Below are 21,882 nucleotides of genomic sequence, written 5' to 3'. Positions count from 1 at the left end.
GGCACCTGGATGCTGAATTTGAAGCCCTTGAGGATCCACCTTGTTCTAACACAATTTAGGAAAATCTGGGTTTTCCAAATTCTAGCAGATCAAATTAAAGCATCTCCAATTGCAAGATTCAAAGACCTTTAGTTATGTTCCTCAGAATTGTGAGCCGAGTGTGAAACAATGAGATAAAATACAGATACTGGGTTTTTCCAACTTTCCTTTCCGGTTTCTTAGACTCTGGGGTGCCTTTTTTTTTTTTTAACTTGCCTGTGTTGTCAATCTAGAAAACTCAAAAGTGAAGGCGAGAGATGAATTTCTGATTCTAGTAGCTGAGATTGTCAGAGAAGGGGTAAGTTTCACAAAACCTTTGGTAAAAGCAGTGCAGTTCATTGCGACATTAAATGACTAGTGAGTGAAAGAGACAAAAGCAGCACCTGCGCTCAGAGATGCTGCTCACGCCCGGGCAGCGACGCGGGACCGGTGTTCCCCGGGGGCTGCCCTGCTTTGGCTGAGACTTTCACCCAGGTGTTGCAGAAGAGCTGAGGACTCGCCAGTAAAACGTGTCCTTAGGGGATCACAGACATTAAAATTCGGGTTGATAACTCCACTGTCAGGATATGGATTAGGCTTGTGTAAGGACAGTGCCCATGCTCGATCTGCCCTGCCAGCTAGCAGGTTACCTGCCCGGCAAGAGACATGGGGCTTCTCGGTAGTGCTGCCCTGGGGCTCTGTGCACCCCGATTTCAGACATGTACGAGCTGCCTCCTGCCACAGTCTCTCGCTGTGCTGGAAGGTCCCTCTTCAGCATCATTCTCTGTGCGTTATTTGGCTGTAAGCGTTTATCAGTTTTTTCAGACAGGTGATGCTGAAGCCAAAACCTCCAGCCCGGTCCCCGAAGGGAACTCGATTCTGGGATTAACCTACAGACTCAGAAATGAGTTACGAGCCCCAGCCCACAGATGAGTTCTGCTCTTTGTAAGGCTTAGGCATAAACCTAGAGACAGGACTAGCTGTCAGCTCTCCCCTGTGTCACAGGCTGTCAGCTTGAGAGGACATCAGCACGGATTTGTTTTTATTGTTACTTGTCCCTTCTCTAGCTGCGCAGATTGCCTAAGAGAATGGCACTCTGTGGAGTTTGACCCATGAGCCCTGATAGTGAAAATAATACACTTCTCACCAGAGCCACGGGAGACCGAAGGAGTAACTTCGGGCAATTAGTTTAACTTTGACTATAAATATTCCTTCTCATTCCTTGTGACATCGTTAACAGCTCCGCTGGCAAATCCCGATTCTCTGGCAATATTTAAGCTGCCTGTCAGTTGGCAGAGGCTTGGTGGTGCCCGGCGCAGGGAACAGAATGAGACCCAGCTGAGCACAGTAAGTTCCCTTTCAGCTTCTACCGCGAGTCGGGGAGCTCCGGTTGGTGTGTGGGTTCGGGGCTGCTGCTGGGCTGCGTTTCAGCCCCAGCAAGCGGTGGTGTCTTTAGGAGGTGGATGGACCTGGGAATGCTTTAAAAAATCCCGTTGAGGAGGCATTTAGAGCGATACAGTCCCGACGGGTTACTCGAGACCCACGTGGGCTGCGTCTCTCCCGGCACCATTGATAAAGGGCTGGCTTCAGCGGCTTCATTTCAATGCCACGGATGTTTCTTCCTCACAATCTCTGGCGGGGAAAGCGCTGCCGCCTGTGCCAGGAACCGAGGGACACCGGGCTGTGAGCTGAATTCACAAAACGGGCAAAATTTCCACTGGGCCGTGGCAGGGTTAGGATCTGAAATCAGAGCAACCGAGTCTACTGCATCCTTCCTAATGCCCAGCCTCACCCCATGGCTCTGGGAGCCGCAAGAGGAGCTTTAACTGGGCACCTGTATTCAGCTCCAGGAATTTCCCCTGGAGTATATCCCGCGTTTCCTTTTTTTACTGACGGGCACGACAAATGCCTGCAAGAGCTCTGCCCTGCATCCGCATGCATTTCAGAGGGAAAGACACAACACTCTCCTGCATGTGTGGCTGAATCCCATCTGAGACTGAGCATACATAGTGCTGGCTGCACTGCCGGTGCTAACCACCTGCTGCAGGCCCTGAGATGGGAAGTGTCTCGGGATGGAAAGAAACAGCAATATCAGAGCTGCCAAAGAGAAAGCAGGAGGTGTTAGAGCGGGGTTAGCAACTTCCCAAGGCTGGCATACCAAACCCTATTTTTCTTTTCCTAGTTAGAGGTTAAGCATGCCAGTAAAAACTCAGCAACAGCCAAGATACGTTGCCTCTTAAAGAGGTAAGATAGCACTGATCTTCTGATCATCAGCACCCTGCATCCTTGCAAGGCAGAAGCTCCCAAGGAATTCAGTGGGATCCAGGGGCTTTATAAGGCACAGAAAAGGCTCTTCCAAGGTGCTGCAAGTCCCCGGTCCCAGCCTGGCGCTGCCACTGCTGCCACTCCACCAGAACATGGCTCTGTACCATCCCTGGCTCTTGCGCTGGAGGCTGCTGATGTCTCAGGAGACAACCCCTCCGCTGTGGAAAGCGGGCGATGGGATGGTATCTGCCACCAGAAAACTCCTTATTTATTGCCTGACCTTTTCGTAAATGCACGAGCCCAGCAGCCCCGCTCCAGGCAGAGCCCGCGCTGCAGGACCGGGTGTAGCGGGGACGCAGGGCAGGGCTCGCCCTCCCGAACACTTCCCAGCAGGAGACATCGCTGCAGCTCCGTCACCGCGGCGCTTGCGACTCCGTTCCCGCTCTGCTTTGCTCACACACCTGGGCAGGAGGTGCCCGGCCGTGCCACCGGCGCCAGGAGAGCAGCCAGTTGCACTTGGGGCAAGTCTTCGGGCCACAGGTGAGTTAAGGGCAGGCTCCAGCTGCAGTTCGACACCTCGACAAGGGGTGAAGCCGGCGGAGGTTGTGAAACACGCGACCGAGGGACGGGGCGGCTGTTTCGGTCTGTGCTTTGCTGCACACCGGGCGTTCAGAGGAAGAACTTGTTCGACCGCTTGTTGTCCGACCGTCCACGCCAGGAGCCCCGGGCTGGTGCAAGCCACCCTTCGCCCCACCTTCTTCAGCTTTTTGGCAAGGGGGAGCTTATAAGTGTCACCTTACAAGTGCAAGAGAGGCCAAAGGACCTGGCCAGCCGCGTAGGCGGGAGGAGGACGAGGACCAGCAGACGCTCGGCCCAGCCGTCCCGGTGACGCCGGGACCAGACCCGGAGCTGAGCCGGCCTCGAGGCGGTGCCGAGGCCGGGGAGTGCCGGCGCTGCCCCTCTTCGGAGGAACCGTCTCCTCGGCTCAGCAGGGTAAGAGAAATAATCCCGAATCTGCTCCGTGGCTCCAGCGCGGCAGTGAGGTGCCGGGCCCGGCGATCCCTGGTGACCGACAGCGGCCACCGCCGAGCCGGGGACTCCCCGCGGTGTGCTTGGCCGCACCAGGGCTGCCACTCGCCTCCTGTCCTGCTCTCAAAGCCTAGGTGAGGGCAGGAGGAGGTAACGAGGGGGGACTGCATTAATTCAAATACCTGACCAACCTCCTCGCGTGGACTTTATCCTGCCCCTCTGCCGAAGGGCAGCAGCCTGGCACCGTGGGGCACTCGGGAGAGCTCCCGAGAGCCCTTGCAGGTGTCCCACGGTGGTGCCACGTCTCCTCATCAGGCGCTTTGGAGAAGAAAATGAGTTTTTATTCCTGTGGGAAACACACGAGTATCTCACCCGCAGGAAAAGCCTCTGTGGGCTGGTGTGCAGGAGGGAGCCCCAGCTCCGGCACCGGCTCTTTGCCGCTTGGTGCCGGTCCCACACCATCGCACTGTCTGCCGGCGGTGCTTGCTGCTCATCCCCGCTGCCCCAGCCCGCTCCAGCATGGCAGAGGGTTCCTCCATCCCTGTGCTCAGCAACACGCTGCCAGCCTCCGTTCCCGATGAGGGAGCTCTCGGAGAGGGCAGTGCCTGCTCGCTGGGAAGTCAGCCTTACTCAGGAGGAGACCCAAGCACTCTCTGCACCCAAGTTCGAGCTCTCGCTGGAGCAAAGGAGGAAAATGCCATCGCCGCTGGAGCAGTTCATGTGTCTTCACATCCCAGCGGCTCATCACGGGCACATTTCTGGCAGCGGCTTCTCATCGAGGCCAGTCCTGCAGTGCTGCTGCACTGGGACCTGCAGGCTGTCACCACCGGCTGTGCCACGTCCCGGTCCTTTCCTCTGGCTATTTCAGCTACTTACACCTTCTCTAATGCACCCATTTCTCTACCAGTTAGAGAATTATCCACTGCATAAGAAATCCAACCAACTCATGGTGGGCCTGCCTGCTGGCAGCATCTTCACGTCTCAGAAAGGGAGTCACGGATGAAGGCAAATGCCAGAGACAAGAGCCTTCTCCACAGCTCCAGTACACGTAGCACTGCAGCCAGAACCACAGAGCCAGTAACCCCTGAATTATTCAAGAAACAGTCAACACCTTCATGGTGCTGCCATATCCTCTCCTAACCATGCAACCCATTTTTTAACAGATATATGCATCAATACAAAGAAGCACTCGGCTTGCATAAGAAACCATGGAGACCACCAGCAGCACTCCATCCTCTGTGACCCCCCCGTGGGATGTATTTCCCCAGAAGACGCTGGACTCCATAGACATTGCTGTTCTTGTGCTGTACTTCATATTTGTCCTCGTGGTTGGGCTGTGGGTAAGCAGATACTGTTAAAAACTTTCGTGTGTGCCCTGTTATACTGAAAAATATGGCTGGGTTGGCCTCAAATTATTTCACTTTGGCTCGAATCAAGCTGCACTTCCCTGGATTCAACTGAACAAGCCGAAGGACAGAGTTTACAGGTCCTTTTCCTCACTTCAGCCTGGGGAAGTGTCCTCACTGCTCCAGAGGAGAGCTGTTCAGCTCTAGCGTTTGCCAAGGTTTTGAGAACCGTTGTAAGGAAGAGGTCATCTAAGTACAAAGTATTGCTAATAATAATGTTTTGTTCATCCAGGAAGGAATTGTGGTCCTGTAAATCACCTGTGCTTGTCTGCACTGGTCTCGACAGCAGATTCCGTAAATTAAAAATACTGTTTATATAAAATTAAGGCAGAAGTACATCCTTTTGGCATGACTTTTGTAATAGCAAAAGCACACTCTGGCTTTCATAAGGCAGAGATGAATAGTTGCTCCCTTCAAATGTGGTGCATAACTCACATTGCATGAAACTATCTGAAATCTCTGAGGAACAGGAGTCAATGAGCAATACGTGCAATGCCGAGCATTTCTCTTGGCTGCACCTAATAACTAGGGACGTCTGCAGTTCTTGTCCAAAATTGCTTGCCTTCCTCACGGATCTGGAGTGATTTAGTCTGCTTATCACAGAAAACATTTAATCAGAATGCTGATATGATAGAAAACTTTGCACGTGGCTTACAGCATTGGCTGGTTGCCTCCCTCATCTGCTGCTCTCTCATCCCCCAGGATTTCCCAGCAGCAACTGCAGGTCCTTCAAGAAACCCTTTACTCTCATCTGATGACAGTACAGGGTTTCCCACTGGGGAAATTGCTTGGTGATGCTCTGAGCAGCAACTGAAATGATTGTTGAAACTTGTGTTCTGTTTTTCTGCTTTCCCAGTCCATGTGGAAGACGCAGCGCAGCACTGTAAAAGGCTACTTTCTAGCTGGAGGACAGATGGTTTGGTGGCCTGTAAGTATCTTTATCGTTACACTGCTTGTGCCCCTAGGCTACAGCAAGACTGAAAAGCACTCCTGTCCAAGCAGAACTTATTTCTTCAAACAGAAAGAAAACCCAAAACCAAAAGCCTTCCATGTTTTGCAAAGACCCAGTTATAGTAGTGGGGTTTTCTTCCATATTTGAGACTGGAGAAGTGGCGCGGCTGCAGGGCACCTGCCAGAGCCCTACACCCCATGGGAGCCAGCCTGCCGGCTTGCAAAGTCTGACTGGTTCTGCATGCTTTGATCTGGAGATTTCCAGAATTAACTGGGTGGTCCCATCATGGATGCAGCTTTATGTTGAGCCAGTCTGCTAGGTGGGGTATTTTTCATTTGGGCTGGTCTGGTGAGTCAGTACGTACTAATATAAGAACCTGATGATCTGACATTTCTATTTGTTACCTCCACCTTCTGCCCTGCTCCCCCGCGAAAGACTAGACACTGGTTTGGAAGCAGGATGGTCCTAAACATGCCCACAAACGAGCAACAGGCAGCGAATGATGAAAGAATCTGGAGAGAGGTGCCAGAGTCACTGAACATGTAGGCAAAAGAAGAAGGTGGCAAAGGGTGACAAGGATTTCACGTCCTCTGTAGTCATGAGTGGGGGAACAGCATCACCATGTTCTCACCAGGCTGAGAACAACGCCTTGTTCCAGGGCCAGATCCCATTTCCTATCTTTCTCCAGGTGGGTGCATCCCTGTTTGCCAGCAATGTTGGAAGTGGCCACTTCATCGGCCTGGCTGGGTCAGGAGCCGCCTCAGGAATTGCCGCGACAGCCTACGAGTGGAATGTGAGTGTGGCTCGGTGGCTCTGTAGCCATCTCCGTGGTGTACAGGGCAACTCCAACACCAACGAGTCACCACACAAGGGTGTAGGTCTGGCAGCTCCAAAGGCTCAGGCTCCTGCTGCGTGAGTGAGAAATCACCACCAGCTGCTGGGGGTTTGAGGGCTCTGAGGGATAACCCAGCCCTCGTATTCCTATCAATCCACCTGGTTGTAGCCTTGACCAGCATCACTGACCATCCTTTCCATTTGCTTTGCAGGGGATGTTTTGTGTTTTGGTGCTGGCCTGGCTATTCCTTCCGATTTACATAGCAGCAGGAGTAAGTAGATGGGATGTTGTGTCCATCAATGATTAGCTGGTATTTAAACCACCTGTTTGGCTCCTGAATTTAACCATCTCTTGCTGCACCTGTGCTTCTTCTGGAAGGCAGGGCACGAGCCATAGTGCACCCGGCTGCTCCGGGGGCCTGGGCTAAAGCGGAGGAGAGCTGCTGCCTGGGAACAGCACTGAGGGTTCGGATGTGGGGGCCAGAGTGCTCCGCTACCCCTGGCAATGGAGTAGAGTTGCTCCATCTCCTGAGGAGATGGACAGAGGCTCTCACATCACAGTTTATAGTGAGCCTTCTGCCAGACATTACAGCAAAGTTGGTGCTTGCTAAGCTGTCGTGCTGGCCTAAGTAGACAACTGAGAACCAAATACCAGCACAGTGCAACTAGCAGGGCCCTTCTAGTCTTCTACCAATGCAAACCGCCCACACCGGCTCGGTGGGTGAGCCCTCAGCAATTCATGGGTGCGACCACGTACCACCCTGTCTGACGGTATGCCTCTCGCGTAGGTTACTACCATGCCAGAATACCTGCAGAAACGTTTTGGAGGCAAAAGAATTCAGATATTCCTGGCGATTCTCTACTTGTTCATCTATATCTTCACCAAAATATCAGTAAGTAGAAAAAAATGGAAACAGACTGAATTCAATTCACTTTGGAAATATGTTGATCAGCAAGGCTGGGAAATGCAACTACTGGCCCTTCCCTATATTAGCAGAAAAGAGTGTATCATCAAAATACCTAAGGAAGATAGACTATAGTTGTTTTGAGAACCTACACAAAAAGAATGACTTTTTTTTTTTTCCCCATTAAGCATCTGAATGCTTGCTACAGTAGGAGGGAAAGCTAGGTGTCAATGTCCTGAGCAACAGTTTATTGAAAAGTTGAGTTGTGAGTGTGGATGCATTTGTTGTTAGATTTTGTACGTCTGGCAGCTTACCCAGTTTCTTCCCTTTGCATATTTATTGCCTGCGCAGACACCAAATGCTGTTATGTGCAGGATGAATAAGAATGGAGGAGTTGGTATGCGTTTAGGTGAAAAGAGTTTAGTGATTTATTGCACCTGTTTGATGTAGTGCCTTGAATAAATAACTGAATCAACCCTTGCGCAACACCTCACTAGCTGTTTATTAACCGTGCAGCAGTGCATTAATCTGTGAAATCAGACAAGTCCCTGCCGGTGTTTTTCCTGTATGTACAGGGCCAAAGTGGGACGCGCCGTCTGACACACGCCTGCCTGCGTCCCCTCTGAAACGGACGCTAGTCACGGGGTTCAGGTGGCACCAAGGAGCTAGGCTCAGGTTCTCTTCTAGAAAAAAAATGAACCGTTTGATGGAAATCTCTGATAATGAGTCCTGTATTCAGGATGCTTTTATATCTGTCTGTCATTCTGTGGACTGCAGTTTGCCTATCCTAATGCTCTCCTAAAACGCAGCATTTTCACGTAGCTGCAGAGCTCGTTGGTGAGGGCTGGGTCCCAGCCCCGAGGACACTCTTCCTTATTATCTTGCTGTCACCGTGTCAGCAGGGAGGAATTCGCATTACGGCAAACCGGTGCTGGGGCTGGCGGCAGACCGAGGCACCCGGGGAAGGTTTGCACCGCCGGTGCTCCGGTCGCCCGGCCAGCGCAGCTCTCCCCTCCCAGCTCACTGGTGCTCCGGGGAAGAGATAAGCTCACCCCACCCAAATGCCTTTTTCTCAGAGAGCTGCGCGTGCTCCCCCACTCTCGGGACAGCTCCATCGTCGCCCTCCCTGTCACCCCCATGACCAGTCATAATAAACTGTCTAAATACCGAATTGAGCCTGGTCCTAATGCACAGTAGGCAGGAGCTGGGGCTGCAGAGGGATGTGCCACGTGGAGAAGACGCTGCGGGGAGCTGGGGAGTCACGAGCTTTACAAAACAGACTGGTCCCACTAAATGAGACAGCCTGGTCAGCTAAATGTTCACGCTCCCTGGCACTACCAGCTTTGAGGGGCTCAGTAATATCATCATTGCAACTGTGATAACTATCCTCTTTCTCTAGGTCGACATGTATGCTGGGGCCCTCTTCATTCAGCAAGCCTTACACTGGGACCTCTATATCGCTGTGGCAGGCCTGCTGGCAATCACAGCCGTTTACACTGTCGCGGGTACGTGGCTGAGTTTCAGATCATACCACAGATCCTGCTGAGTGAGCTGAGCATGTTCACGCGATGCACCGTGCATCCTCATGCTTGTGACAGGAGTCCTGTGTTTCCCATACAATCTGGTTTTGCCATGAGTATCGATAAAGGGGGGGAAAAAAGCAATTGACAATGCCTGTTAAGAAAAAATTACCAGGTAAGAGTAAATGAATACACCTTATAAGGCCATACCAGGTACGGATGCATGTCAGTTCTGCTTTAAGGAGAAGCTATGCTTGAGGCATTTGCACAATACATTTTTCCTCTGGGCTTTTTGGAGGTATGAGTGATTTACATAACAATGAGCCGTGTAATGCAGAAAGCATTGTCAATCTTGGATGCCCTTTCAGGGCTTATGAGTGGCCAAATGGAAAAAAGCCACGCACGGAGTAAGCAGCAAATCCCAAGCAAATAAAGGTTGCTCCTTTCCCAGTGCTCACCCCGAGTGATATTGCTCATAAAAATCCCTCCCCCCCCCCCCCCCCCTTTTTTTTTCTTCTCTTCCTTATTCAGCTTGGGCTTTGTTTTGGAGCTTTTCCATGTATTTCCCGTAGAAGTACTTATACTGGACTTCGGCTTTTTAGTGACAAAATGGTGACTCATTATGATTCAAAACATGAGAAATTTCAGCCAAAGTGTCATGCACAGCAATTGGCCAAACTGCCCCCCAACACGGTCAAAACACGCCAGCCTGCCAGGCATGGGGCTCAGCTTACGCTGCTTGTCAAAAACTTGTGCAAAGTGTGAGATGCTATGACAGAACAAACCCAGTTTCCCACAGTTTGCTGCTTCTCTGTAATTTTAGGTGGCCTGGCAGCTGTGATATACACAGACGCTCTGCAAACTCTAATCATGCTGATCGGGGCTGTGACTCTCATGGTCTTCAGTAAGTACTTCCCTGGGGTTTTATTACTAGAACTATGATAGAAGCTTTACCAAGTACTACAACCAAGCTGGATCATCACAACTGATTACTCAACTGATGTTCTGGGAACTGCTTTCTATATATTCTCCTGTTGGAATATATGCTCCTACAAATAATCTTACAGTAGTTCTTTATGTGGTAAAAATGCATGAGTACTCCCTGAAAAATCTCAAAAGAAATACATTCTGAAGCACTATTATAGGTGAACAAGCACCTTCTCTAGCCAGCAGTTGTAGTGTTATGCTATCCCCCAGCCCAATGTTAGAATCAATAGCTTCTGATTTTTAAAGAACACTTGTGAAGGATCACCCACAGCAAACTACAGAGACTGAAAATCAGAGCACCGACCCAGGAAGATGTGATAACTGCTTCTCATGACCTATTCTAGGCTTTGTTGAAGTTGGTGGTCTTGAAGGTTTGCAGACAAAATACTTCGATGCCATTCCCAGCACCCGCAAGGAAAACAGCAGCTGTGGCTTGCCAAGAGAAGATGCTTTTCACATTTTCCGAGACCCTGTTAACTCTGACCTTCCCTGGCCAGGAGTTTTGGTGGGAATGACCATTCCATCCCTGTGGTACTGGTGTACAGATCAGGTGGGTTACTGCTTACTTCTTTGTCTGGTTTCAAGAACATGCTATTGCTTGTTTGAATCTGATTACAAACCTAGGGTTTGCAAAGTAGCCTGGACTGGCTTACTATTTCTGATGGGAATTCAGTAAAATCTGATGGTTTCAATCCTAAAAATGCAAAACTTCAGATGCACAACTAAATTTTGGGAATCATTTCAGTGTAAAAAGGGGTAAGAATGTGTTTGTGAGTTAATCCCAGTCTATAAATATGTTTTATATTTGTGGTTTGTTGTTTGGGTTTTTTTGACTTAAGCCTTTCACTTCTTCTGAACCACCTGTGAATTCACTCTTTCCACTTTCCAGGGGTCTGATTACCCTCCTAGGGACATCAGAGCCAGCAAGACTGAAGCCCTAAGCAACCTCCTGATGTTCCTGCAGTACTCTTTTATTTAACTCACTTTGCTTGTTTCAGACTCTGTCCTGCTTTGACAGGAGGGCTACTGACCTGGCCAGTCTTAGCCATTGGGTCAGGGAAGTCCCAAACAAAAGAAGAAGAAAAGAAAATTCTAAGCCTGAGTATGATTAGTCAAGGAACAGATTATGCAGCACGGTATACTGCAGAAGCAAGGCTCAGATTTGATGACAAAGCAGTGCCTTTCAGGTCTACATTTCTGTAAGGTACTCGGGATCTGAAGCAAGAATTATAAAGCTACAGCCAAGCTCTGTGTTCACCCTTCTAAGATTTCAATAGTTTAGAGGAGGATAAAGTGTACGCATGAATGCAATCGGTATCATGTCATCTACAGCTAGCTGCTCTCTGCTGACAGCAGACCAAATGCATTTCTTAATTTCTAGGTCATCGTTCAGAGGTCCCTTGCTGCTAAAAACCTCTCTCATGCCAAAGGAGGCTCCTTGATGACCTCTTACTTGAAAATTTTGCCCCTCTTTATGATGGTGATGCCGGGCATGATCAGTCGGATTCTCTTCCCGGGTAAGTGCTGAAGGAGAGATCTGTTCCCTCTATTTATCACTACTGGTTGTGCCTACTCTATGGAGCTGGAACAGCCTTTACAAAGTAAGTTGAAAGGTTGTAATGCATCAAATGCCCAACATATGATGAAATTTTCTTCCAGTTATAAGCTGGAGAATGCACATCCTCCTACAGCAGACTCCAGACACCTGTTGCACAACACGCTGCTCCGTGTGCTAGAGCAGTTGGCTGTCATCCTTTCTCATGGCAGTTGTGCTGATCTATTCTGAGCTTGCTACCTGCAGCTGCTCTGCGTTTTGATCATGCACTTAGGCCCCCTCCTGCACCCAGCGTGTTACTCCTCCTGCAATTTAAGTTTGAGGCACTGGGAGAAATCCTAACACACCACCTTGAATGCCGTAAACTGCTCGCTGGGTGGGAATGTGTGGATGTGCTTGTCCATGAGGAGCTGTGCCAGAGGTGGGTGGATAGCCTTAGTCCTCAAGTGAGCAACATTCCTAGAGAAGAATTAGACATGCAAGGCAGGTCAGCTACCTATACTGATTCTATCTTTTGCATGGAAGGAAAAAAAGGGAAAACAGAGAAGCCCGATGCTGCCCTTTCTCACTGTGTTGAGATAGTCCTCTGTCATTTGCTCGAAGCTTTCCAAGCTTTCCAGTATTTCACTTAGAAAGCAGTTTACAACATTCAGTAGACTAACCTGGTTAGATATATTGGTTTATTGTGGCTACGGAATACTGCTTCTCACTCCCCCCTGCTTATTTTAGATCTGGTGGCTTGTGCAGATGCAGAAATTTGCCGAAAAATCTGTGGCAACCCATCTGGCTGTTCGGATATTGCTTATCCTAAGCTGGTCATAGAACTTCTGCCTGTAGGTAAGGAGCTTGGTAATGGTGCTGGCACTGATGGGTATGGTATGCACCAGCCAAAAGGCATCCGTGAGAGAAGTTCAGAGAGGAAAATACCCTGCAACTATAATTTCAGTGGGGTTTATGTTGGGCTTGGTGAGACAGTGGCAAGGGACAGCATGCAACAGGAGAGATGGGTGATGATCCAGTATCCAGAGGTCTAATTCAGTCAAATTTGGATAAAAGATAAAGTGCAGATATTTAACAATGAGAATCAATTGTTAACACCTCCCTATCACTGCCATTTTAAAACTGGGGATAAAAACATTTTTAAAAGTCTGTTCTAGTTCAAAGAAGAATTCAAGGACATCCTACAGTGGGGTTATTGGGGATTCCTCAGGGCAGCTGTACTTCTTCTGTTTCTAGGACTCAGGGGCCTGATGATGTCAGTGATGATAGCAGCTCTCATGTCCTCCCTGACTTCCATCTTTAATAGTGCCAGCACCATTTTCACCATGGACCTCTGGAAACACTTCCGTCCTCGTTGCTCTGAGTGGGAACTCATGATTGTTGGCAGGTATGGAGAATTAGGACATGCATATTATATCAGAGCCTGAGCATTAGAGAGACATCTCGGCATACCTCGCAGCCTGCTGCCCCTGTACAGATGTAGTATCTTCATATTGCACAGGTTTGGTAGAGGACTAGAGCGGAGGCCTTATGGTTACAAGAGATCTCAGTTGGAGTCTTGCAAGCTGAGCAATTGGAAAAGAATGGCCTGAGCTAACAGTAATGGCATCTTTTTCTTGCACAGGGTCTTTGTGTTGCTGCTCACTGTGGTCTCCATCCTGTGGATCCCACTGGTACAGGCTGGCCAGGGAGGGCAGCTCTTTATTTACATCCAGTCGATCAGCTCCTACCTACAGCCCCCCGTGGCAATGGTGTTTATACTGGGTTGCTTCTGGAAAAGAGCAAATGAAAAGGTAACAACTCTGCTGTGCTCAGCACGGTCACTTCTGTGGCCTTGCTGTCCTCACGAGGGTCCTGCAGTTCAAACCACCGCCCCAGGCTGCAGTTCTGCTGCCTCCTGTAGTGTTTGGGAGAATGAATGCACCCAGACCTCTGCACAACCCAAGCAAGCATCACCAATACAGGAGGGAGCAATGCCTGCTGTTTTTCAAAGACTCCACTGGCATTTCAGAAGGAGATGACTGCATCGCTCTGTTGCAGGGTGTCCTTCACAAATCTTGAAGCCTGTTAGGGTCTTATTAGCTGTCAGCTTATTTATTACATGGCCTCCTATTATCTGCATCAGGGGGGCTACAGAAGGCATAGTGAGCCCAGAGAGTGAAGAAGCCAGGCCAAATGGCATCAGCAGTCCTAAACCTCCAGTTTCTCCACAAAGACTGGTGCTGGGCTTCGGTTATGTGGAAAGCAGTTGTCAGCCCCCTGCGGTTAAGGCAACCATTAGGATAAAAATATCACTCTTCGAAGTATTCTAGCATAAGATCTTCCCCTCCATGCCAAAACTAATGACCCACTTGACCCCCCAGAGGAGAGGTACCAGGCTACTGTAACAGCACTGGCAGACCTAGATAGCAAGAGCAGAAAAGGGAGGAAAAGAAGCCCACCAAAAAAACAGCAAGAAGAAAGCCTGGCCAGCTTGTAGCCTGAGAATGTGGGTATAGCCCTGGATCCTGGGTGGATGCATGCTTCTTGCTCCAATAAAGAATACCCTTCCTTTCCTAGGGCGCGTTCTGGGGCCTGGTGATTGGGCTGCTGCTGGGCGTCATTCGGCTGGTGCTGGACTTCATCTACCCAGAGCCCCAGTGCGGCGAGACCGACCTCCGACCAGGAGTGGTGAAGTACATGCACTATCTCTACTTCTCCATGGTCCTGGCCGTGATCTCCTCGCTCACTGTGCTGGTCGTGAGCATGCTCACAGAACCCCCCTCGGAAGAAATGGTGCGTCACCCCTTCAGATTTCTTTTGTTATTTGTAAATGGTTTCCAGGATGCTCCACGCTACATCCATGGGAATAATGTGGGGATAAAGAATCTGGAAATGGAAGTTTCCATTCATTCTTTATTTATGATCACACCTGCAATAACCTGTAACAGCAATCCCTCCTCTGCTCCAGCACCCTGCTGCCATTTAAGTTTTTGGTCCCATAAATCCAGAGTCCCACCCTGGAAACTGGTCAACAGTAGATGCTACAAAGAGCTGTTCTTAAGTTCAAACATGTGTGTTTAATCCATGACAAATTAGCTTTTTCCCTCTATTTTCCAAGAAATTCCAGCTTCTGGGTCATCTTTATCAACTCTCTTACTAATTTAGTGAGGAACCATTTTTACTCGCAGAAAAAGAGAAATCAAGGGCAGAGAGCACACTTCCTCTGGAACAGGTTTGTGCCAGTTTGACTATTTTCAATAGATATATTGAGGCTACAGAAACATATTAATAGCAGAAAGGAGGGCCAGAGGGACCTTCAGAAATCATGCAGCCAATGCATCCTCTTGCTTCAAGACAGGACTAACCTGACAGATTTCTGAAAGACCTGGTGAACTTATTCTTAGAAATCCACAGAGAGGAAGAATGCCCAGGGAGGGGTGTGATCAATTCAAGAGCTCACCTGCCCTCCCAGGAGCAGTTTCTCCTCATCTCCAACCTGAATCTTTCTAGCTTCATGTTGTGCTCATCCCTTCCTGTCCACCCTATCGTTGATATTGAGAACATTCCTCTTTAATGAGTCTTACATATTTGAAGAAAATTATCATGTCTCCCACCTGTCTTCTCTTCTCTCAACAACCCCAGTTCTTTGAATCATTCCTCCCTGGCCACAATTTCCATTCTTTTTGCTCCCTTCACTGACCCGCTCTCAGTCTGCGTCCAGTGACGGTCCCGTGCAGAAATGCCGCCTCCTCAGTGAGTGAAGAATGCCATCCTTCAGAGAGTGTAGCTGTACAAACAGCTATCGTGTTCCAGGCAAAACTAAACCCAACACGCTGATGGTAGCCGTCGCTTCCGTAGTTACCAGCTGAGCACTTGGCTGTTCACCTGCTCCAACAGAGCAGGAGAACAGATTTTGGCCCCTCTAAGTATTCTCTCTGCAGGCTACTCTACTGCTAAGGTAGTCCTTTAAACAACCATGAAAGCAGTTTTCTTTAACACCACTCTTCATGCCATCAGATAAGTCGGCTTACCTGGTTCACACGTGGGGATCTACCAGTCAAGAAAGACCTAGCAGTCAGCCCTTCCCCTGATGCTGCAAAAGGAGTGTGTGAAGCTGAGCGTCCAGCTCTCCAGATTGATATAAGCATTGCTTCTGAAAATAGTTCAAATGATAATAAATGTAAGTGCTCCAACATCGTATTCAGTAATACCTACACTTAACAACCCTAGGCATTATGTAAAGGCTTTGAAGACAAGAAATGTTAAAACTACTTCCTCTGGATTTCTGTAACTTCAGGGCATGCTAAAAGCTTTTTACCTGGCAGTTTTACCTAAGCAGAAGTTTAGTTTCTTTTCCATCTCTTGATGGCATTACATATGCTTGAAATCAAGAAGGAGCTGGATGGGATACAGAAAGCCATGCCCATTATCCTGCACTAACGACTGGTGCTGCTTGCACCTGCTGCAAGGAGAAGTGGTTGAAAAAGGGGAGGGTGGAGGAAAACCACAATTATTTTCATGAAATTCCATTTCTGTTTTTCAGTGATGTTTTCTGATCGACTCTAGCAGCAGGGAGAACCCAGAGCCCTGGGCGGAGTTCTTGACAGATCAGTGAAGGAGGATTTACATTTTTTAAAACTTGTACTTGTCGGTATTAGGTACAAACATGCATAGCAACTCATTCTGCATTTTCCAGCGATGATTATCATCACTTGTTTTTGCCAGGCTTGGGACACTGTTTATGTAACTTTGCAGCTTTTGCTGTGTATTCCTTTGATCTATAAAAAGCTGTTGAAAAGATCAGTAAGTTAATGAGTTACGGTGCAGATCTCCCAACTGCCGGGAGGTCTCACGTTTGTTGTGCATGAGCGCTGTCTTCCCGGCATTTAGTCGTGTACGCCCTAACCCACACCAGAGCTGGGAAAATTCCATTTACACGTGTGTGGCGTGGAGTAAACCTAAATGGACTAGAGCATGCCACTTGCAAGAGGAAGCTGATGGGCACCAAGCAGCTACAGCTGAGCTTTTAGGTTTGGTCTACTGTTACCGTTTCTTAAACTGTTGAGCACAGCAGAACTAGAGCTCAGAGCTCCAGGGAAGGATGCAATTGGTACTACAGCCCCAAAAGATGCTAACAGCAGGGCTTCCTACACCTTAGGATAGCTAGCGTAAAGAACACTGGTGCGTTTTTGCATCAAAACCCATTGTACAGGACCACACTGATACATTCCTGGGATTTGTTTGGTTGGCGAGACTTATACCTCACTATTCACTGTCTTTTTAGGTACAACTAACACCAAAGGGAAGTCGAAGCTGATGACCACCTTTCTGTGGCTCTGCGGGATGGAGCGCAAACAGGAAAATGCCGAGAACACGGGACCGACTAAACCTGAGCCGCTTCCCATGGCTTCCCTGGAGGAGAAACCGCTGGTGAAACATGTCCTGAACATCAACTTGCTATTATGTGTATGTGCTGGGCTCTTTCTCTGGGCCTACTTCGCATAGCAGTTGGCTATTCGATTCCAGATGACATCAACTAATTTTAATTGGTGTAAATAATAATAATTAGCAGAGGGTTAATGTAATTCTTAATGCTTTCTAAATTTTATTTAAGAAGACAGACCCTCCTCCTTAATCCTTTCCTTATTTCTAATGGGGGCTTGGCTGTGAAAGGTGCTGAGCGCTCGGCACCATCACCGTCAGACCCGCACTAGCAACAAGATGGGTGTAAAGAGCTAAGGCAGGCAGCTAGGCAGAAGAGGTTTGTTTGGTCATTTTAAATATTTAATTACGCTCTTTGGGGTTAGAGCACTGCCTGGAATTCAGGAAATCTGGATTCCCTTCCTATTTATGCCTCTATAACCAGCTACAACCACTTGGTTCCCCTTTGGTTCAGCTCCTCTACCCTCGAGGGGTGCATAACCCCTCCAAGTGCCCGGCGGAGGGCCGAGGCCTCTTGTCCGTGCTCCGTCGGAGCAGCGAGCCGTGCCCCGCTGGCTCGGCCGTGCCCGTTTAGTTCCTCCGTCAGCGCGGCGGGCAGAAGCGTCCGTGCAATTAGCGCTCGCGGGCCCGCTGCCACTTCTGGGCGACGTTAGCTCTCGGGGCCTGCCCGCCTCGCAACCTCCCCTCGCAGCGCTGCGATGGCGGGGCCGGCCAGCCGGCCGACACCAGCGCCCAGCGTGGAAACTGCCCCAAAACTGTCATCGGGGGCACCCGAAGGAACCCAACCGGCCCAAACCCACCGGGTGCTGCCAGGGAAGAGGTGTCCGGCAGCACCCCCTCGCCTGCCGGGGAGGGCCGGGCACCCTGCAGCCATTCCGCCAGCACTCCCAACGCCAAGACCCTCGACCACCTTCCACCTGGCTTTGTGTAGCTGCAGATAAACTTATTAAAAGAGCGAGAGCTGCTCCCTGCCTGCCTGGAGTGTGTGGGGCTCTGGGGGGTGGCCGTGGCGGGGGGGGGTGGTGGTGGTGCTGCCCGAGGCCTCGGGCTCCACTGGCCCCTCGCAGGCTCCGGGCCCCAGCGGCCATGTCGGAGGAGGCCCCGGCGCTGGGGCGGCCGGATTCACCGGAGCCCGCGGCTCTGGAGCGGCAGAACCTGCTGGCTGTGCGTCGGGAGAGGCTGGGCCGCGCCGGGCAGGTGGGAAAGAGGAGGAGGAGGCGGCAGGGCCGGGGTGGTGCGAGCGGGCCTCCCCTCTTCTGGCCTCTCCTCTCCCCGCAGCGCCGGTTCCCGCTCCACAGGCTGCTGGTGGTGGCCCGGCTGGGCGAGGGGACGGTGGCGGAGGAGGTGGCAGGTGGGTGCCCGCCCCGGCCGCGGGGTGATGGTGGTGGGGAGACGGGACAGGCAGCCCCATGCTGTCCGGTCTCGTTGCGGCAGAGCGGGCGGGCGGCTGCTCGGCTGGGGCGCGGGGAATGCCGCCCGCTGCGCTCGGCTTTCGGCCTCGTCCCTCGTGAGGTGTCTTAGACCGCAGTAAATATCGCATGGTTGGAGCAAACGTCGCCTACGAACGCTGAGGGCACCGCACCGAGTGACGGAACGGGCGGTACGGGGCAGCGATATGTAGAAGCCTTGTAGTGGCCCGTGAAATAAGAAAAATACGATTTCGTTAAACTGCATAAAGAGAATTGTCACTTGGGAATCCTTCCTGAGCTAACAAAAACACAACTGTTGGAAACCCTGAGGGAGAGAGAGAGACTTTAAAGTCTGATACTGTTTTTGCAACCATCTTCATGTATGACTTCCTCAGGCAACTAATGTATACCAAGGGTTCTGTCAGATGAGTGAGATAAATAAAAAATAAAATTGTCTTAATGTATTAAGACAATTTTATTTTCTTTTAAACACCTGTATCAGCTAGTGCCAATGTCAAATAGAAGCAAGGATGCAACTACACATGCAAGACTTTGAAGTGCTCTACATTTAGGGCCTTCAGGTGATCTATCTACAGCAACAACTATATAACTACCTCTTTAAAGAAATGCTAGTGGGAATCAGGCAGGTTTAGGAGCTAACATGAATTGCATTGGTGCATATGTCAAGAAGAGATCCCCATGGTAGCAACGCTTTCATGTTTCTTCTGAGTAATAAAAGCACGATCTGTGAAGCTGTTGTCTGTGGCAGCAGAGAGCACACAGAACACACCACACAACCCTAACTAGCTGGAACTATTGCTATGAACCGTTTGACAAACTGCCAGTTTTTCTTTTGAAACAAGGTTATCACAGAGAATTGTTTGAAAATGCATTAGAAGACCACTCAAGAGAACAAGTCTCAGGTCTGCTACTTCTCTACTCCAGCTGTATTCTTCATGTAGTAGAGGTAAGTTACATAAATTCCTAGTGCGATCAAGTAACCTTGATTCATCTTTATACAAATTTGGCTTCTAAGATCCAGCTAACTACAAATGTATAACCATCTCTTACTCCATACATAGGCTTAAAGACCTGAATAATGCTTTGGTGGGTTCAGTAGCTTACCTCTGGGATTTACTCCACCCAGTGCTTCAGATAACTGCCCCAAAACGTTATCCTGACAGAATTAGATGGTGTGTTCTGTTAAGACGTAATAGGAACAACATGCATTGTCCTCAGCACCTGTGACGCAAAGGGAAAGTCCACATAGGGCAGCTGATGAATTATTTTTATATTCCCAGATTAGTTTGTAACACGCAGTTCTGTAAAAACTCTACCCTTTCCTCTGCAGTCTTGCAGTAGCACAGTCCATCTCATCATCCAAGATTTAGCTTCTCTCCAAAATCAAGGTCATAGGTAAGTGTTTCATATTACAGAAGCAGCAGAATGCTTCCTTAAGGTTAAAAGGAACATTGGCTACGATTATATCAAGCTTTTATTTCCCCACTGAATACCTGTTGACCACAGAGGAGCTGACATTTTCCAGTTACCATGACCCACCCATCTTTTCTGGATGCAGTCAGCAGCTGACCAGCAGGCTCTTACCCAGCCCTCTGCACTGGAGTCCATCTTCAAGACACGAAGTCTTCAACTGTCAAGAGCCTTCATAGGTTTCAGTAAATAGGAAAATTCCTTCCTTAGGAATCAGCTGTATGATTTCTGTACCCTGCTTTGTAAACATTTGTAAATGTATGTACTGGAATTCCAGAAATTATCTTTAGAGCATTAATCACTGCCTTCCAGCCTGCTATTTGCCCTTTCAACACTACCTAACCAGTCCCACATAGTTCAGCCAATTACTGTCTTTAGCTTAACCCAAGTGTTTCTCTAGGGCCCCATACTAATTCACTGAAATCCAGGTTCATTAAAGCTGCATCATTTTCTTTGCTGTGAATGGAATTCCTATCAAAGCAAGCCACCATCACACACCCACATTTGCTTATTAAATCCCTTCTGTTCTTTTGCTCATTTCTCACCCTCACATCTGACCAGTCCAACCAAGACCCTTGCACAGTATGTCAGAGTAGAATTAGAAAAGGTTTCCACTGGCTGGGGTGGGAGGGGTGCACCATGCTGTATGCATACAATGCTCTAGCATAGCTCTAGGAATGCAAACAACTCACTGCTTAGTTTATGAAACTTGACCGTCTGATAAAAACTCCTTGCTGTACTTTAAGATGGAATTCACTGTCTTTCCATGCAGTGCTTTACTCCAGGAAATTAAAGTTTTAGTGGTGGCACATAACATCCCCACCAGACTGTTCCCAGACTGGTACGTGGCAATAGCAACGGCTCCCGTGACATGTCCACAAGACTCAATGCAATCAGAGTCTACGGCAGAGGTGGTTGCAGAGTGCCTCACCCTCCTACTCCAACTGGCAGCCTGTATTCAAAGTTTTGAGGTAAGCTTCAAATAACTGGGCTGGAAGAAATTTTCCTAGTTTACCCCCCAAAATCCCCCCAAACCACACAAGCAAGCAGCCGCACTTGTCTTTCAAGCAGTGTTTACAAGCATAAACACCTGAGCAGATTCCAAAAGCAATGTTAAAGCATTACAAAACCTCACTATTTAATTCCAAGTTTCTTTCTAGACCGCTGTAGGGTTATTTTGTGCAGCCATTTGATTAACTAATCAATAGCCCCAACATAGCTTAGAGCCAGGTGAAAGGCACTCATGAAGCAGACACCTTACATTGCCTCCTCCCCTGCCCATTGCTCTGCACTCCTGGGAGCAGAGAATACAGCTGGGTTTGGTAAACAAGGGAGTAAGTCCAGCCCTGCTGTTTTGGGCAAATTTCCTCAACTTTAACTGCATCCTGGCCCTGTGCTCTGATTGTAACTGTACTGAAATATGCTCTTTATTATCAAGGATGACAGCGAGGATGCCAGTGAGAGTGTACATACTCTTGCACCTGAGCTGCTAATCCCAGCAGAGACAATTAACTATTTGTGTAATGCTGAAGAATGTGCAAGTCCAGAAGATTTTCTGAGAATTTATTTAAGTCCTTCAGAACCTGCCCTGGATTCAGGTAAACTGCATACAGTTTGAGAGATGAACACCAAATTTAGAAGCCAAAAATTCTAGTTGTGTTACTAACACTGAATTCTGAGTTATAAGAGTTTGTTACAGTGCTAGTATAGTGACAGAGGAAAGCAGGACTACGCCCCACTAACAGGGGTCATCTTCCCTGTTAAGAGATGTCCAAACAGGAAACAACTGGGCAGCCACTGGGATTTCAAACTGGGGCATGGAGAAGACAGCAACTAAAATAAATTTATCATGTCACCAAGAGCAATGTGTCTTGTCAAGGCCTTCACAAAATGCAGTTTTATTTTGTAGTTAAGCCTGAGGTCTAGTTTAATCACTTCAATAAAATGTATTATGGAGTATTAAGGAATTTATAGTTTAAATAAATTAATTCAACTAGTTATATGAATGTTACCTCAATTGACTGGTTTCCCCTCCCTCCCTCTCATTCACAGACACAGTATGGCCTGTTCCATCTCATTTCTCTGCA

At 49.0% G+C, this 21,882-nt stretch overlaps 2 protein-coding genes across 8 annotated transcripts; both read left to right on the top strand.

Annotated features, from left to right (window-relative positions):
* Positions 1–1,072: 1,072 nt before the first annotated feature.
* SLC5A11 (solute carrier family 5 member 11) lies at positions 1,073–17,860 on the top strand. 7 transcript variants are annotated; one of them, XM_030002109.2, is made up of 16 exons: positions 1,073–1,365; positions 4,476–4,652; positions 5,575–5,646; positions 6,359–6,463; positions 6,717–6,776; positions 7,293–7,397; positions 8,809–8,914; positions 9,753–9,833; positions 10,261–10,466; positions 11,298–11,433; positions 12,201–12,308; positions 12,708–12,858; positions 13,096–13,264; positions 14,031–14,246; positions 15,471–15,633; positions 16,738–17,860. In XM_030002109.2, the coding sequence occupies exons 2-16, from the start codon at positions 4,521–4,523 to the stop codon at positions 16,956–16,958; spliced, it is 2,031 nt and encodes a 676-aa protein (XP_029857969.1). In that variant the 5' UTR covers positions 1,073–1,365; positions 4,476–4,520; the 3' UTR covers positions 16,959–17,860. The 7 variants fall into 7 exon arrangements, 5 of the variants coding, with proteins under 5 accessions (XP_029857969.1, XP_029857968.1, XP_029857970.1 ...); XR_003921556.2 differs by lacking the exon at positions 1,073–1,365 and adding an exon at positions 2,841–3,276 and having other exon boundaries at positions 15,471–16,111; positions 16,738–16,816; XM_030002108.2 differs by lacking the exon at positions 1,073–1,365 and adding an exon at positions 2,841–3,276.
* Positions 17,861–17,981: 121 nt separating this feature from the next.
* Positions 17,982–21,413, top strand: TEX47 (testis expressed 47). The gene is made up of 5 exons (XM_030002364.1): positions 17,982–18,246; positions 19,168–19,271; positions 19,656–19,720; positions 20,568–20,766; positions 21,234–21,413. Exons 1-5 carry the CDS (start codon positions 17,982–17,984, stop codon positions 21,411–21,413), a joined length of 813 nt encoding a protein of 270 aa, XP_029858224.1.
* Positions 21,414–21,882: the final 469 nt, after the last annotated feature.

Source organism: Aquila chrysaetos, chromosome 25 (genome assembly GCF_900496995.4).
Source record: "Aquila chrysaetos chrysaetos chromosome 25, bAquChr1.4, whole genome shotgun sequence".
In the NCBI taxonomy this organism is placed as follows: Eukaryota; Metazoa; Chordata; class Aves; order Accipitriformes; family Accipitridae; genus Aquila; species Aquila chrysaetos.
Note: the sequence above shows the minus strand (reverse complement) of the source record. Positions and strands in the feature narration are given on the sequence as shown.

What these genes read in the sequence shown, in the direction of transcription:
- TEX47 (XM_030002364.1), top strand. Translation starts at nt 17,982, where the DNA reads ATGTCGGAGGAGGCCCCGGCGCTGGGGCGGCCGGATTCACCGGAGCCC. An exon ending in GGTGGCGGAGGAGGTGGCAG is followed by an intron (nt 18,247 to 19,167) that starts GTGGGTGCCCGC and finishes TTTTGAAACAAG; the next exon opens with GTTATCACAGAGAATTGTTT. An exon ending in CTCCAAAATCAAGGTCATAG is followed by an intron (nt 19,721 to 20,567) that starts GTAAGTGTTTCA and finishes CTTTCCATGCAG; the next exon opens with TGCTTTACTCCAGGAAATTA.
- SLC5A11 (XM_030002109.2), top strand. Translation starts at nt 4,521, where the DNA reads ATGGAGACCACCAGCAGCACTCCATCCTCTGTGACCCCCCCGTGGGAT. An exon ending in CGACAGCCTACGAGTGGAAT is followed by an intron (nt 6,464 to 6,716) that starts GTGAGTGTGGCT and finishes TTTGCTTTGCAG; the next exon opens with GGGATGTTTTGTGTTTTGGT. An exon ending in TAGTTCAAATGATAATAAAT is followed by an intron (nt 15,634 to 16,737) that starts GTAAGTGCTCCA and finishes CTGTCTTTTTAG; the next exon opens with GTACAACTAACACCAAAGGG.